The sequence below is a fragment of the Dreissena polymorpha genome, chromosome 7 (genome assembly GCF_020536995.1).
Source record: "Dreissena polymorpha isolate Duluth1 chromosome 7, UMN_Dpol_1.0, whole genome shotgun sequence".
In the NCBI taxonomy this organism is placed as follows: domain Eukaryota; kingdom Metazoa; phylum Mollusca; class Bivalvia; order Myida; family Dreissenidae; genus Dreissena; species Dreissena polymorpha.
The window spans coordinates 59439363-59455396 of NC_068361.1; the positions used below are offsets into that span (position 1 = coordinate 59439363).

At 34.8% G+C, this 16034-nt stretch overlaps 2 protein-coding genes across 7 annotated transcripts in view; one reads left to right on the plus strand and one right to left on the minus strand.

The window, feature by feature from the left end:
- Positions 1-4180, plus strand: part of LOC127839743 (malignant fibrous histiocytoma-amplified sequence 1 homolog) — a 34763-nt gene extending 30583 nt beyond the window's left edge. Inside the window, exon 13 of the mRNA XM_052368130.1 lies at positions 1443-4180. Within this exon, the coding sequence (XP_052224090.1) occupies positions 1443-2191 (749 nt within the window). The 3' untranslated portion in view covers positions 2192-4180. The remainder of the gene's footprint in view (positions 1-1442) is intronic.
- A 515-nt stretch (positions 4181-4695) lies between these two features.
- Positions 4696-16034, minus strand: part of LOC127838717 (LIM and senescent cell antigen-like-containing domain protein 1) — a 79500-nt gene continuing 68161 nt past the window's right edge. For all 6 annotated transcript variants that reach the window (XM_052366677.1, XM_052366671.1, XM_052366675.1 and 3 more), the window contains 6 exons: positions 15876-15996; positions 14911-15060; positions 13585-13680; positions 11885-12081; positions 10960-11035; positions 4696-10283 (listed from right to left, as the gene is read on the minus strand). In XM_052366677.1, coding sequence (XP_052222637.1) covers positions 10169-10283; positions 10960-11035; positions 11885-12081; positions 13585-13680; positions 14911-15060; positions 15876-15996 — 755 coding nt within the window. In that variant the 3' untranslated portion in view covers positions 4696-10168. The remainder of the gene's footprint in view (positions 10284-10959; positions 11036-11884; positions 12082-13584; positions 13681-14910; positions 15061-15875; positions 15997-16034) is intronic.

Consider the following 16034-nt stretch of genomic DNA (forward strand, 5'->3'; position numbering starts at 1 on the left):
TAACCTGAGAGGACGGTATTCAGCCAAGTTTACTTGAAGCATTACTCAAATACTGGTAGATTAAGTAACAGCAACTTTGTATGTATTTCGATATAGTTCCCCAAAATGAACGTACATTGTAGCAAATCGTAGTTTAAGAGGACGGCTGCTTTGTAGTATTTTCGACGATATTGTTCGTAAAGTTTCTGTTTTGAAACAGACCACAAAGATTCCACATTATCGTGTCAATGAAGGAGTTCAGAAAACTCTGCCTACATTTGACAGCATTGGATTAGGAACCTTCTTAATTAACCCATTTACGCCTAGCTTCTAGAAAAAAGGCCTTGGCAAACAGCGTAGACCTTGATGAGACGCCGCATGATGCGGCGTCTCATCAGGGGCTGCGCTGTTTGCGTAAAGGAATTTCTGTAAGAAATATTATAAATATAGAAATAAATATACTAGACATCCGTAATTTTGGAAAAAAAATGATCCGATTTAGATGGATGGGAGAGTCCACTAGGCATAAATGGGTTAAAAGCTGTGTAGCTGCATTTTTTATGTGTTGAGATTAAAAAAATATAAATTCGAGATTTTAGTTGACTTAGATAAAAGGCAGCCAGAGTTTCGCTCTACCTCCTCATTGTTAGCTTCACTAGTGTATGTTTTTGTGAAATATAAACGGATCACTTTTATGTCGTGCAAATAACTTTAACCAGTTGTTTATTCAGTGTCAGTGGTTGATCTCGTTTACAGTGCTAGTTTTATTAATAATTACGTATTGATGTGTTATGCTATAAATGAATATATGCACTGATGATTTCGAGTTAAGTTTGTAAGTTTAAAATTGAATAAAAACACATACAAACCGATAGATTAAAGGTATGTTTACAGACGGGTATGCAATAATTCAATAATCAACTCTTTCTTTTAACCATAGCCAGCTTATGATTTGATATGACAAACAGCAACAACATACGATATTATATCATCGTTTTGTGCACGTCATCAAACATAGTGCTGAACCATTTACACTTAGTGCACATAGTGTTTATATTGTTATTCTTTATTTATTTGTACTTTTAATTATTTACATTTTCTTCATTACGAGGTGAGTACATGTATGTAACACTTGTAATTCAATGCGGCTTCCTCATCAGATGATAATAAAGTTATAAATATATAATGTTCATTTAAACGCAATGTGCTGTGATAGACTTAGAAACAGTTCTACATAATTCAATTCATTAAAACTACACATTGTTTAAGAAAAGTTATAAAACTATATTCGCGCATACAGTTTGTGGAAAAAATCTATTTGTCTGACCAAGAAAATACAAGCATTTGAACAATCACAGTAGTGTTTGCTGCGTATCTGCGTTTAAACAGTGAACGGTTTTGTTTATATCGTTGTTTATTAAATGCAAATTAAGACATACACTTTTCCGGATACCACTTTTCAGATGACGTCAGATTCAACTTGGCCAAAATCCGCCAGAAGAAGCGCGTTGCGTTGGCGGGACCAGACGACACTAATCTCCCTGCGACGTACCACGTTCACGCTAACGTTAGGGTAGGGCGGCGTACGGCGATTCTGCCAATGGAAAACGTCACCGTCGACCCCGGTGCACGCTCAAGCGTTTCGTCTGCAACATACGCAGAAAGTGACGCTGAAAGCACAGACTACGACGAAAGTAGGTCATCCAGACGTACGACTGCTGTCGGCACACTTCCTGGACTTAGCGAAGAGGAAATGGCGTCTTTTCTGGAGAAAACATCGAAGCATGAAGTGAACGAGCGCGGCTCGGTGACTCCGGATAACGGCGGTTCGCAGACACTTCCGGGACTGGATCCCGCCCAGATGGCGGCCTTCTTAAACAAGCACTTTAATAATAATGGCGTCGATACTGATGTCATTGACGATGACGTGGGATTTAATGACTACCGTTCGGACGCGTCGTCGAAACAACTCCTTCCGGGCCTCAACGCGCACGATATGGCGTTGCTGTCGCAGCGCCTCAATGCCAACAACGATGACGCGATCAGCGACGATGATGGGAATGGTGACGTCAGCAATGGTAAGGGAATGCAGCTACTTCCGGGCCTCACAATGGAGCAGATGGCGATGTTTTTGCAAAATCAATCTAACAACGACGACGGTACCTCGGACGAAGATGACGTCACAACGCCGCCGTCATTTCTTCAAAGATAAATATGATCCTTTATGCTTCCGACAACAATTTATATTGATAGAGCAATAATTCACTGTAAATGTTTACATACTAGTGTAATTACATTTTCTTAGTGTCCCGGGATGGCTAGAGAACTTATGTTATGCGTAAAAATAACATATTACAATTGTATTATTTTAGTTTATTGCATTTAATTTCGAAAAATCGACGGTTACCAAATGTATACACCAACACAGCAATATAGTTGAGACATATAGGATTTTTGTGAATAAAAAAACGACCAATTTTTTTTCCCCCCGTTACTAAAACGTATATATTGAAAGAAGCCAAAAAGGTTAAAAAGTTATATTTAAGAAAAAGTTACATTTAGGAAAAATTTACATTTAAAGCGTTTGTAAATATAATTAGTACAGTTGAAGCCAATGTTGATGACACCATGACAAAATCATTCTAAATAAAGACCCGTGTAATTACTTATTAGGAGAAATAAGTAAGATTGAAAAATAGGAACTTTTAGAAGAGTATAGTGTCGAGACTAGTCTTTATTCTTAGTAAAGCAGGAATATCAAATATATATCAACACTTGTTTCTTAACTCTTTCACTGCTGGAACCGAATTTTGAAGGACTTTGCAAACAGTTTGGATCCAGATGAGACGCCACTAGAACGTGGCGTCTCATCAGGATCCAAACTGTTTGCTATTCTGATAGTGTTCTTTGAAAAAAAATCGAAGAAAATGCTAATTTTAGAAATTCTTCAGACGACATTTTAGCAGACGACAAATGTCCCAGCATGCAAAGGGTTAATAGACCAGTGTAGTTTAATACATTGTTCTGCATACTCTCAATATGATAATGATATGCGATAATGTTATACACATTGTCAATTGTTGCATATTAGTTTGCAACTTTGCATCAATATATGTTACTTGATAGACCATTGTAGTTACATTGTTTTGTAGGCCCTTGATATGGTAATTATAAGTGACAAACGAATATACATTGTCAACTGCTGCATATTATTTTGCATGTTATATTGTTAGCCCTGACACATTTATTACTACGCATATTAATTGTGATATGCCAAATGAAGTTTTTATATACGAATTATGCTAAAATTTAACTATTAAACGCATGTACCATATACACTGTTAATGTGTTTATGCTATCTTAATTATGTTAAAAACAACTGTATTCACTTTTGGGTAAACAGTAATTATGATTAATCTTAGGTGAATTTCAAAACAAATGTGAGCCTTTTTATCACACCTTTATCATGTTTTAATAAAAAGTATTCACTTTCTCAGTAGTATTATCGATTTGTTTTGCATTAAAAAAGGAACATAGAATTTTGATTTATCCAATATATATGAAACACACTACATATCACATGTGCTAGTGATCTGGAATAATTTTTTATTTCATATTTTTCATTTGTTAGTGTCTAGAGTGTTATTTATTCATGCACTAAGTACATACAATGTTGTTTTACATGTATTTATACTATTTAATACTAAACTAGTGATTCAAAATAAAGTTCTGTGTATATTTTATGTCAATGTTTAATTCACAACCTAGACTTTCCAATTCACACTGTTAACTATTAATCTATCAAAACTCAAATCTTCAGCAACACAATTAGGATACGAGTTCAATAATTGTTGTGTTAATTTATTATTTATTTTCTCGTGAATTCATTTACCCTTTATTAAAGTTTCTTCAATAAAGAAAGGCAAGACAAAGAGATAAGTGATTGAGTGATAGATTTGAATACAATGAGTGGAATTATGCATGTTTAGTATGTGACTGTTTCCTGGCTAAACTGAGACACATACTTGGTATCTTCATGACAGTATAAACCGGAACAGTCCCTCACAACATGTATGTGCACATAATCAAATCTGTTCAATTGCAAATCAAACATAACTGTACTTAAAACCAGGCACTTTATATGCTCATGAGCCTTGTTCCTGGTAAATAGGGCTTAATGCATGTGCATAAAGTGTCCTCCCAGATTAGCCTGTGCTACAGCACAGGCTAATCAGGGATAATATGTCACGCTTAATTGTATGTTTCATTCATCTTTTTAGCAAACATCCTGTTTAGGCAGAATGTCTCCCCCATGATTAGCCTATGAGGACTGCACAGGCTAATCTGAGGGGACACTATCACATGCAGCCTATGAGGACTGCACAGGCTAATATGAGGAGACACCATCACATGCAGCCTATGAGGACTGCACAGGCTAATATGAGGGGACACTATCACATGCAGCCTATGAGGACTGCACAGGCTAATATGAGGAGACACCATCACATGCAGCCTATGAGGACTGCACAGGCTAATATGAGGAGACACTATCACATGCATTTAGCCCAGTTTTTCCAGAACACAGTTCTTATTATGTGTGCAGATAATTAAATCACCTCAATCACAAATCGGATGTAAAGACACTGAACACCAGGAACTTGTATGACTATCATGTTTATATAGCTCACAATTCATTGAAATAACAAGTAGAAGGAATATATTAAAGGTAAATGTTTAATACACATTTAAATGATATATAATACCAATATAAAATACAATATTGAACATGCAAAACCACACTGCATAATGAGTTCATAAATGTTTTTAGACAATATTTTAAAAACTGTTTACAATACTGATTTGTATGCAAGATGAACATTTTTAATCCAACTTAGATATAAAATCAAATATAAGAAAACTATTTTTAACTGAAACACAATGCCCCCTATTGCGCCGCTTTGAAATAAAATTTCAATATATCATTTGGCAGGTTAAGAAATTATCTCCATTTAAAAGTTTATTACTTCCCTTGGATTGCATTTTTTGACTTTTGAGCTTGAAGGATGACCTTGACTTTTCACCACTCAAAATGTGCAGCTTCATGAGATACACATGCATGCCAAATATCAAGTTGCTACATGTATCTTCAATATTGCAAAAGTTATGGCCAATGTTAAAGTTTTGGGACAGACGCACAGACTGACGGACTGACAGACGGACAGTTCAACTTCTATATACCACCCTACCGGGGGCATAAAAAGTAGAGTCATATTTTTGATAGAGAAGACATGACAAAATAAGATTTGTACAAAGCAAGGAAATAACATGCTTATGTTATGACTTGGATACAAAAATAAAATAAGTGCTCTTATTTATGCCAATCATGGTTCTTCCAGTTCACAATAACTGTTGCAGGATGATTATATTTCATATTTTAGGTTTATGCAAAAAGCAATTTGACAAATGCAAGGCAATATATCATTTCTGAGAAAACAAAATAAATCCAGATATGATGTATTTCCATATGTAATTCAATCATGGCTTACATAAATTATCAAAAACATGATAAACCAGTACAATGTTAATTAAGGAATCATATTCCTATACTGACTTAGCCGATCTTGAAAAAATGCATTACATATTAATGTACCTTCTCTTTTAATATATACAATATATCTTTGAAACAAAAATTTATTGTAATGTCTTATTGTATAATATCAAACATTGACGTTTAAATAAAGGTTACTGTTGTTTATTCAAGTGTTAAATTCACTTACCACAAATTGACATGACCTGAGGTAGTCAAGTATAATATTAAGAATTCATATTCATGATGTAGAATATAAATGCATTTGGAATAGGTCAGCTAGTATTATATTGCTTTCAATAAAGTTAAACATACATTTTGTACTTTTTTTTACATAATTTCTGTATGTAGCATTTCAGAATGGACTGATATTTACATATGAGAGGAAGTAATGTAAATTGTGATGAAATTGAGATGAATTCAAGCATCGCTTTATTGAATTACTTACAAGATATACTCAATGACATTTCTCAAGCAAACAAACAAAGCAAATTAATTTTTTTGCACAAAACTTGAAAGAAATGTGAAACTAATCTAATGAAAACTAACTTCACAGTGATATATTAAAAGTTTTAGCATTGAAAAAGGAAGTCTCATGAACGGCTTTGACCCCAATGATCTGTTTTACCTTCTGATGTGACCTTGACCTTCAGGTGGCTACAGATTTAGCAGATTGCAATAAATTGTAAAACAAATGAGTAAAGTTTAATTTATATCATTTTTAGGGCACAGGTTATTAAGCAAAACAAATGAATATACACGCAAATATGTTAAACCTACAAGTTTGACCTAGTCTTTGTGTTGGCCCGACTTTCTAATGCCTTCTGAAAATGGTCTCAATATGTGATACATCTGAGTCAAGATTCCTGAACATTCTTGAACAGACAAAGGCACTTGACCTAGAAAGGAAGGCTTAAACATGAAACATTGAAGTGTGTCCTTGACCTTTACCCTGTATAATTATGGGTCAAGGTCCTTAACATTTTAGCCAATTTTTGTTTTTAATTCCTTCAAAAGGTAAAGAAAATATGAGGATAAAAAATGTTACAAAATGTTCCTTGGATGGACAAATGGCTTTTTGTTCCTTGGATGGACAAATGGCTTTTTGTTCCTTGGATGGACAAATGGCTTTTTATAGGTCTCCTACTGCTTCACTGTGAGCAATTAATTAACAAAATAAATATAATACCAATTGATGTGATATGACTACATTATTCTACAATATAAATGATTTATTAAAATACATTTGTGTTTGCAACATATTCATACTGCAGGAAATACCCACAAGTGGCATACAATCTTACTTAGTAGTACATATGTAGATATATGATATCTATTCATACTCTTTGACAAAAACAAAAACAGATTAAAATAGAAATTTAAATATAACAATACTCATCTTGTTTTCACCAACCCAGTCTTAATGATACTGGCTCTTACCCTTTCAGCAATTTGATGTGGTAATGTCAGTGATTTTGGAGTAATGGAAATTAATCCTTAAATAATAACTGGGAAAGAGATTTAACTTTTCCGTGGCAATATTTGTAAAGATTGATTTATACTGCACTAAAATAATAATAAATATTATATCTAACTTTAATGAACACAAAATCTTTACATTGTTTACTATACTTTTTTGAAGGTCAAACTACCAAAAAACATGTCACTATTGAATATCTTGTTTATAACATGAATAACTTTCAAAGCAAATGATTACAAAGCATAACATATGTAAAAATTCAAACAGCTACCATACATCCTACTTAAAACTATAACTGTATTTAAATAACTTGTACAACATACAAAACAGCCTGCGTGCTAAATGTAACACAAATAACAATTATTAGAATAATAATCAATACAATAACAAAATTATTCAATAAAAATTTACGATTAACTTTGTTATTTATCTTAACATGATGACCACAATGTGGTGAAAAATTTATCACAATAATTCAAAAGTATAACATGTAAATGTTTCGAATTTTCCCAAACATCAAAATGGGTATGTGCTCTGCTTGAATACGTGTGCTTTATAAATGAAAGTTTTAATAGTATTGCTTCAGCAGAAACATCTACCAATCAATTTAGTAATTGATTTTGTTAACATATTAAATTCAGAGTATCTTTAACAATGTATATGCCACTTACTATTTTGGCATTTCATATGTTAGCTTCAACAGTCTGAAACTCATGGTTTTTAATTTTCAAAGCAAACAAGGTTGAAATTAAAAATCATTTGAAAAACAAACATATAGCACTTTTTATCTAAACATTTCACATTATCTTCTCTTGATGTTTTCTCTTAATGAAAAATACCCATAAATCTTCAAGTACTGTTATAAAAAATATGTAATTCAAAGGGAAATAATCTTAATACAGGAAGATTCAACCGTTCACTGGGACTATATTCACTAATTGTTTAACCTTACCCCCAAATAGCGATTATTTTAATGAATCTGTTCTCTTCTTAAATTTGACAGATTTATTGATGAAATCTATGTGAACAGGAATTTTTCTTAAATGTGTGTACATCTGTTAATAAATTTAACAAATAATATGTAACTATCTAGTCTTTTTTTACAGGACTCTTGATTATAAAGACTTATCTGGTAAATATATGATCAGGTGCAACACAAAATAGTTTAGCTACCTACCACACAATACATTGCATATAGCAAAACTCAGTACATATTTTATATATTCATATGTGATAGACAATAATAGTACAAATAAGAATACATGATGGTTATTTCATTGGCACTAAGTAACACAAATACATGAGTTTATAAAAAAGTGAACAGCCCATCTTTTTTATCAAATGTACTAATTCAGTGAAGAATTAACAACAATCACACAAAAAATCAGATTGCTTATTCATCATATATACCTATTGTTTAGATACAAATAAGCTGCGCTGTCGGAAAACTGGGGTTAATGCAAAGTAAAGTGTCGACCCAGGTTAGCAGTCAGCACAGGCTAATCAGGGATGACATTTTCCATTTATATAGTATTTTTCATTTAAAGGTAGTCTCTTTACAAAAATCCAGTCCAGGCGGAAAGTGTCGTCCCAGATTAGTAACTGGGAGGACACTTCAAGCACATGCATTAAGCCCTATTTTGCCAGAGTGCAGCTAAAATGTAATAGCACCCTTCTATTGCAAAAGTCTGCAATACTACAGAACCTATGAACCTATATTACTTCATGAGCTGGGGCATTGCTAACACTACCACCTACATGTATGGTTCCACAAACAAATCTCAAGTATCAACACAATCATTAAAAGCTCAGTACCAGATATCACCCACATAACTTACTTGAGTGCGTACTGTAGTTCTTAACCCTATCCCCCATAAGATGCAAAGTGAAAATGGCTTTTGCAAACAGCATAAAACCAGAACAGCCTGCGAGTAACTCGCAGTCTGTTCAGGTTTAATGCTGTTTGCTGCTCATCAGTATCTAAGGGTTGGAAATGAAGCCTGAACAACCTAAATCTAGTAAGAAAGGTTTTTAATTACATGTAACTTTCTTAGGGACTACAAATGCGTGAAAAAACGTATCAAAGGGGTAAAGGGTTAATTAAAGGCACTAGTGAGGTTCACCCTACATGGCACGCATAGGTTGTTACCATACAACCTCTGTCAGACCTTGCAAATCTTTAGTTTTAAATGTAAATAAGTTTTACTGTATTATTGAAATCTACTAGGAAAATCTTCCTATTTCTAGAATATTTCATGTCAAACTCCATATCAAAATTAGCCTTCATAAAAATAAAATAAAATAAACATCGCATAATTGTTCCATATTTGTATTTATACAGAAAATAGTTTAATGATGGTATTTATACATAAAATTATCAGGAAAAAACATTACAAACAAATTAAATATTACTGCCTGGGTTTTACCCGAAGATGTTTTAAAAATTACATAATACAAATACAACAATTTAACAAGAATATTAAGATCTGGACAGAACATACTATCTCATGATTAGGTTTTTAAATTATTTTTTTACATAAATAATAAATATGGTAAATCATATTTCTGACCCCTTAGATTATGTTTTTATTTGAGCCACGTTCTGGGAACACTGGGCTTAACCCTTTGCATGCTGGGAAATTTGTCGTCTGCTAAAATGTCGTCTGCTGAATTTCTAAAATAAGCATTTTCTTCGATTTTTTTCAAAGAATACTATCAGCATAGCAAACAGTTTATATCCTGATGAGACGCCACGTTCTGTGGCGTCTCATCTGGATCCAAACTGTTTGCAAAGGCCTTCAAAATTCGGTTCCCGCACTGAAAGGGTTAATGCATGTGTGTAAAGTGTTATCCCAGATGCACAGGCTAATCAGGGACAACACTTTCTGGTTTTACAAAAATGTTGGTTTAAAGAAAATCTCTTTAAAACCAAAATTTAGCCTAGGTGGAAAGTGTCTTCCCAAATTAGCCTGTGCAAACTGCATAAGCTAATGTGGGACGACACTTTACACACATGCATTAAGCCCAGTTTTTCCAAAACGAAGCTAATTTAGCAAATGTAAATTAAATAATGATTGATCCTAGCAGCACCCTTGTATCAGTTATCAGTATTGGATAACAGTCTATTTCTTGGCCTGTTCGTCGTAAGCCTTTTTCAGACGTTTTTTCAGTTCGCCCGGAAACTTTTCATAGCAGAACTTGCATACAGGCTTCAAGTCGAACTCGAAAAACTTGGTTCTGAAACAATCGGGGACATTAATACACGTATTTAGTTTGTTAAGATGTTCTGATACACATCAAGAAAACAATAAATATTCTGTATTTAGTTTGTTTAGTGGTTCTGATACATCAACTTTTACAGACAAACAAGAAATAATCTAAAAATCGCATTTTAAATCAGTGTTCCAATTCACATGCATACTAAGAGGGCAAATCGTATTAATAAAAGTGACAAAACATACCTAAGAATGAAAGTTTTAGTGTTTTTTTTAATCTCGTGTAATAATGTCTCATTTCATGATTGATTGTTCCGCACAAAGGAACATTAGTTCTTTTTATGGTCTATATTAAACTATCAATCAGTAATGAACATAATATGCACTCCTATTATTGAAGAACAGTGTTTTCTTTGAAACGTAAAAAGTTTGTGTTCACATGGTACTGTTTTGAAATTGCTATGAAAAGCCCCAGTTTGTGATATCATACAGAATTCTATCTAATCTAATCAGTCATAATTTATATGGTTTAAAACAATTTCAAAGAAAAATAATTGAGCATTTAATACATTTTTATCAAATGTTTTTTAATTGAATATCTTACAAAAATATTACTTCCATACTATATAAATCAAGTTATAAATCCCACAGACTTTCTAAATCAAGTAACAACACAGCCAACAACTACGTTTACTTACTTCTGACTCATTTTTCTATCACATATAGAGCATCCAAAGTGGTTTACATGCCAGGCCTTGTTGAAAGCATGGAAAACTGCAAGAAATACTGGTAAATTAATTGTTGCTTAACATAGCATTATCTATTTATTTTTAAACAGTAGGAAGTACCACACTTAAGTTTTGCTTTTGTTACTTCCCCAAAATATCTTAAATCTACCATTTGAGAAATGCTTTTCCCCACACAACAATAACAACAACTAAAATAAGAAAGGGGAGTTTTAAGGTAAATGAAGGTGAAAATTTACACATTTTACACATTACACATACATTTTCACATTTTAAAACAAGGAATCCAACCAAAAAATCAACAGGCTGCTAGTTATAATTTCCTTGAGCAAACCTAGACTGAAGGCTTTCTGCAATGTGTAGTTATTTAAAAATGAAGACTCAAGAGTGTAACCGAGACATTTGAGCTCTGGATGCATGACCTATGCATATCATATCCTCTCACAAGGTTGAGACAAGTACGCTTAATATTGCCATTTGTACCATGAAATTCAAGCTAAGACACGGGCCTTACAAACAAAAGGCATTTACAAAAATCTAATACAGCGTTTGTAAGCAATTTTTTGGAATGGGGCCAGGGCCCTTTGAATTTGGAAAAAATCATGTCATTTTGGCTAAAATTGCCTAATTGGTTATGATTTTTATGCTTACAAATACTTTTAAATTGAGAATAAAGAGTTTTCAACATTATATTGACTTTCAGTTTATACTAAAAGAACTTAATAGTAATATAACTAAATATTCCAACAACAAACAAAATACATTTTTTTTTTAATTGGGAATTTTAGGAAGTCATTTGGGTAAAATACAATTTTTGATAATAGGCAAAGGGCCAAATTTTGGTCCAAAATTTGACCAAAAAAGAACTGGGACATACCATCTCCGGAGATGACGCTGTTACATGTGAAGCAGATGTTTCCAAACAGCTGATGGTAGTGTATCTCGCAGTACGCCAGCCCTTTCTTCTCGTAGTGCCGGGTACCGAAGAAAGGCTTCTCACACTTGGCACACACAAAATGCTCAACATGCCACGCCTTGCCAAGGGCGTGCACAACACGCTCCTCTATTGGACGCCTGGGGTGAAATAAATTGTGTTTACTTTAAGCTTATTCATTTTAGCACAATTGCATTAGGCTTATTGAAATTCCCTTATTGGAATTCCTCTATTTTTTACGCCTGATGTGAAATTAATTGTGTGGCTAATTGATGTTAATAATATAATCAATATAATAAAGTATGCTATGGCAATGAGGACGTGATGTCCGCCTAGCAACAAGGAAGTCATGGGTTCGATCTCCATTGTGTGAGGGTTCTTATTCAAAGACACAAAGAAAGTTCCACCCAGGAAACGGACTCTAGAGTGTTTAAAAAAGCCATAGGCTTTAGATTCAATCAAGTTTAAATAAAAAGGTTTTAATATTACAATTGTGAACTAGAAATATACTATGAAAAGAAACCGTCGAGACGGGTGATGCTCCCCAAAGTTTTTTTTGGTCACAATATTGCACTATATATTCAGATAAAAGATAACGTCTAGTAGTTGGGGTGACAATAATTGCACTATATGACAGTTTATAGAAAATTTCAAAGGGCCATAACTCTGTGAAAAATTATCCGACCAGAACCGGCTGATAATATGCACATCTCCTATTGGTAGTGAAGCTTCCCATTATGTTCCATTGAATTCCGGTCATTAGTTGCTGAGAAATAGCCCGGACAAGAATTGCACTATATGTACAGTTAATGGAAAATTTCAAAGGGCCATAACTCTGTGAAAAATCATCCTGACCAGAACCGGCTGATAATATGCACATCTCCTCTTGGTAGTGAAGCTTCCCATAAAGTTTCATTGAATTCCAGTCATTAGTTGCTGAGAAATAGCCCGGCCAAAAATTGTGCACGGTCGGACAGACACACGCACAGACGGACGAAGCGGCGACTATATGCTCCCCCCAATTTTTTTTGGGGGGAGCATAATGAACTGTCTTAGTGTGATCCAGTATGAGGAAAGCACTCTGGCAAACTGACCTGAAGTAACATCATACAATTGTGAATGTGTCAAAAGTACAACTGAGCTAAACTGCATCATTGTAAACAATACTTCAAAAAGCAGTCGATAGAGGGTGCTAAAGGCAGCCAAAAACCCCTAACAAATACATATAAATGATGTCATTGCATGCAATGAGTATGTAGAACTAAATAGACTTCCTTCCTGGCCTCTGAAGCAATAGGACTAAAATGAATAAACATGTCAACCACTGGTTTACACAATCTTGATTTATTTGCGTCGCACTCTAATTTATGCATGTGCCATAAGTGTCCTCCAGAATCAGCCTGTGAAGTCTGCACCTCCAGAATTAGCCTGTGAAGTCTGCACTGGCTAATCAGAGACAACACTTTCCCCTTTTATGGTATATTTTTTTCAAGGAAGTCTTTTCTTAGCAAAAATCCAGTTAAGACGGAAAGTGTAATCCCGCATCTAAGAGGAAATTTTAGGCACATTAAGCCCTGTTTTCCAAGAACATGACTATTTTGCAACACGTAGATCAGCTAGTTGTCAAACATTCCCCCACCCACCTGCAGGCTCCACAGATCGGTATCCCCATCTTGTCATGACATCTCAGGCAGTATAGCTCTCCATTCACCTCACGTGCATCCGCGTTCAGCTCAACACTGCAAGTACAGTTACATACTTGATTGTTTTTAGTCAGGAGTGTTACTTTGCTTGTCAAACCTGCCGGACGAGTGCATTCAAATTTTCACTCGTCCTAGGCATTCAAATTTTCACTTGTCCTGCAAACACATGCACTTGTCCTTCAAATATGTGTGAAATAAAGATTTCAAAGGCCCCACGAATATTCATCAAACCACACATTTTGGACAGTTCGCAAACGTTTGGTCTTATCGTACACCGACTGCTGTAATTACCTTTTTTTCGAATGCTCGCGTGCTTTCCGTTTTGGACGTTTAAACATCGCCCCCGCCCTCTTTAAAGAACGCTTGTATGTCAGACATTTTTAGACTAAATTCAGACTGGCTTAAAACCATACTTTCTGGTCATATAATTCTTTAAAAATTAATACTTTTGTAGTGAAAGCAGTCGGATGGTTCCCTGTCAACATGGAAGCGCAAAGTTTACACCAAAAAGCCAATATTTACTCGGGACACAGTCTATCTATCTATCTTTAAATACTGCCGGACTCCCCTCGCGGGTATTACTGGCAGGTGCGCGTGTCAGTGCATAACAACGCGCACCTGCTGTATGAAATTTACAATTACAAATTCCGGTTCATTTGCGCTCTACTTTCGGAATAGAAATGCTTTCAGAAAATTATTTTATTGCATGAAAAAGAGTCTTACTGGTCAGAAAATACATATTTTAACATCAGTTTTTTTCACTCGTCCTGTAGGACGAGAGCTTTAGGGATATTCACTCGTCCTTTCAAGATTTCACTCGTCAATACGAGCGGACGAGTGGAATTTTTGTCCCCTGTAATACATACATTCTATACATGTTAAGCCTTTCCCACTCAGAGGCAAAGTGAAAATTGCTATGTGCAAAAAGCATAAAACCAGAACAGCCTGCGAGTAACTCACAGTCTGTTTAGGTTTTATGCTGTTTGCTGCTCATCAGTATCTAATGGTTGGAAATGAAGCCTTTAAAACTTGAATCTAGTAAAAAAGGTCTTTAATTAAATATAACTTTCTAAGAGACTACAAACACATCAAAATACGGTTCTAAGTGGGAAAGGGTTAAATTAGATAACTGGTGAGACCCTGAAGTTCTTCATTATCTGCTTGAATTTCAAGTGGGATATTTGGTGGAAAGCTTAAGTTCGTCATTACCTGCAGGAATTGCATTTAAAGGGAGATAATTCGTGGGACACCTAAGTTCCTCCTTACCTGCATGAGTTGCAGTTGAAGTGGTAGGGATGGAAGGCCTCTCCCTTGTACTTGATGTGTCCCTCCTCGATGATGGCGTGACACTTGTGGCAGACGTACTTGCCGATAGCCCTCGCCTTCTCGTGGGCATTGCAGTCTCGACACAGGGCTCTGTAATACAGAAATCATTAACTAGTGATAAGAGTCTCAACACAGGCCTCTGTAAAAGAAAATTCATGGAATAGAGCATGAAATAGAGCATGAAATAGAGCTTAGTTAAATCACGAAATAGAGATGAAATAGAGCTTAATGAAATATAGATGAAAAAGAGCTTAATGAAATAGAGCTTAATGACATAGAGCAGGAAATAGAGCTTAATGAAATAGAGATGAAATAGAGCTTAATGAAATAGAGCATGAAATAGAGCTTAGTTTTGTTGTTTGAGCCTTCATATGGGAAAACTGTTTTAAAGCATGTGTGAAAAATGTTGTCCCTGATTAGCCACACAGGCTTATAAGGCATGACACTTTCCGCTTTTATGGCATTATTTGTTTAAAGGAAGTCCCTTCTTGGCAAAAACCCACTTTAATCAGAAAGTGTTGTACCAGATTAGCCTGTCTAGCCTGCACAGGCTAATCTGGGACTACACTTAACACACATTTATTAAGCCCCTTATTCTCAGAGAGGGGCTCATTTTGATCTTTGTTTGCCTCTTTATAGAGAATTTCAGCATTATAACTGCAGTCAGTTAACACTGTCACATTTTTCCTGGGTTAGCTGATTCAGCAGCATTAAGTGCACATACCTTATGCCAGTAACTGACAACTGCCACACTTTTAAGCAGAGGTAGGACATAAACTATTATATGACCAATCCACACACAAGCTAAGTATATTCTTAATGTTTAATTCTAGTAATGGGGTGGTGAATAAGGACCCAGTACTAAGCAAGCTTTCCCAACAGGTAACTTGATGACAAAGACCTACCTTCCAGCATTCTTGACAAAGCCTGTATCAGCAAGGGAGTTGTCACACAACTGACAACGGAAACAGTCCGGATGCCAGCTGTTGTTGAGGGCCTTGATCACACGTCCGACTATAAACTCACCTAAAACAATATGGGCAGTTAAATCTATGGACTGTCTG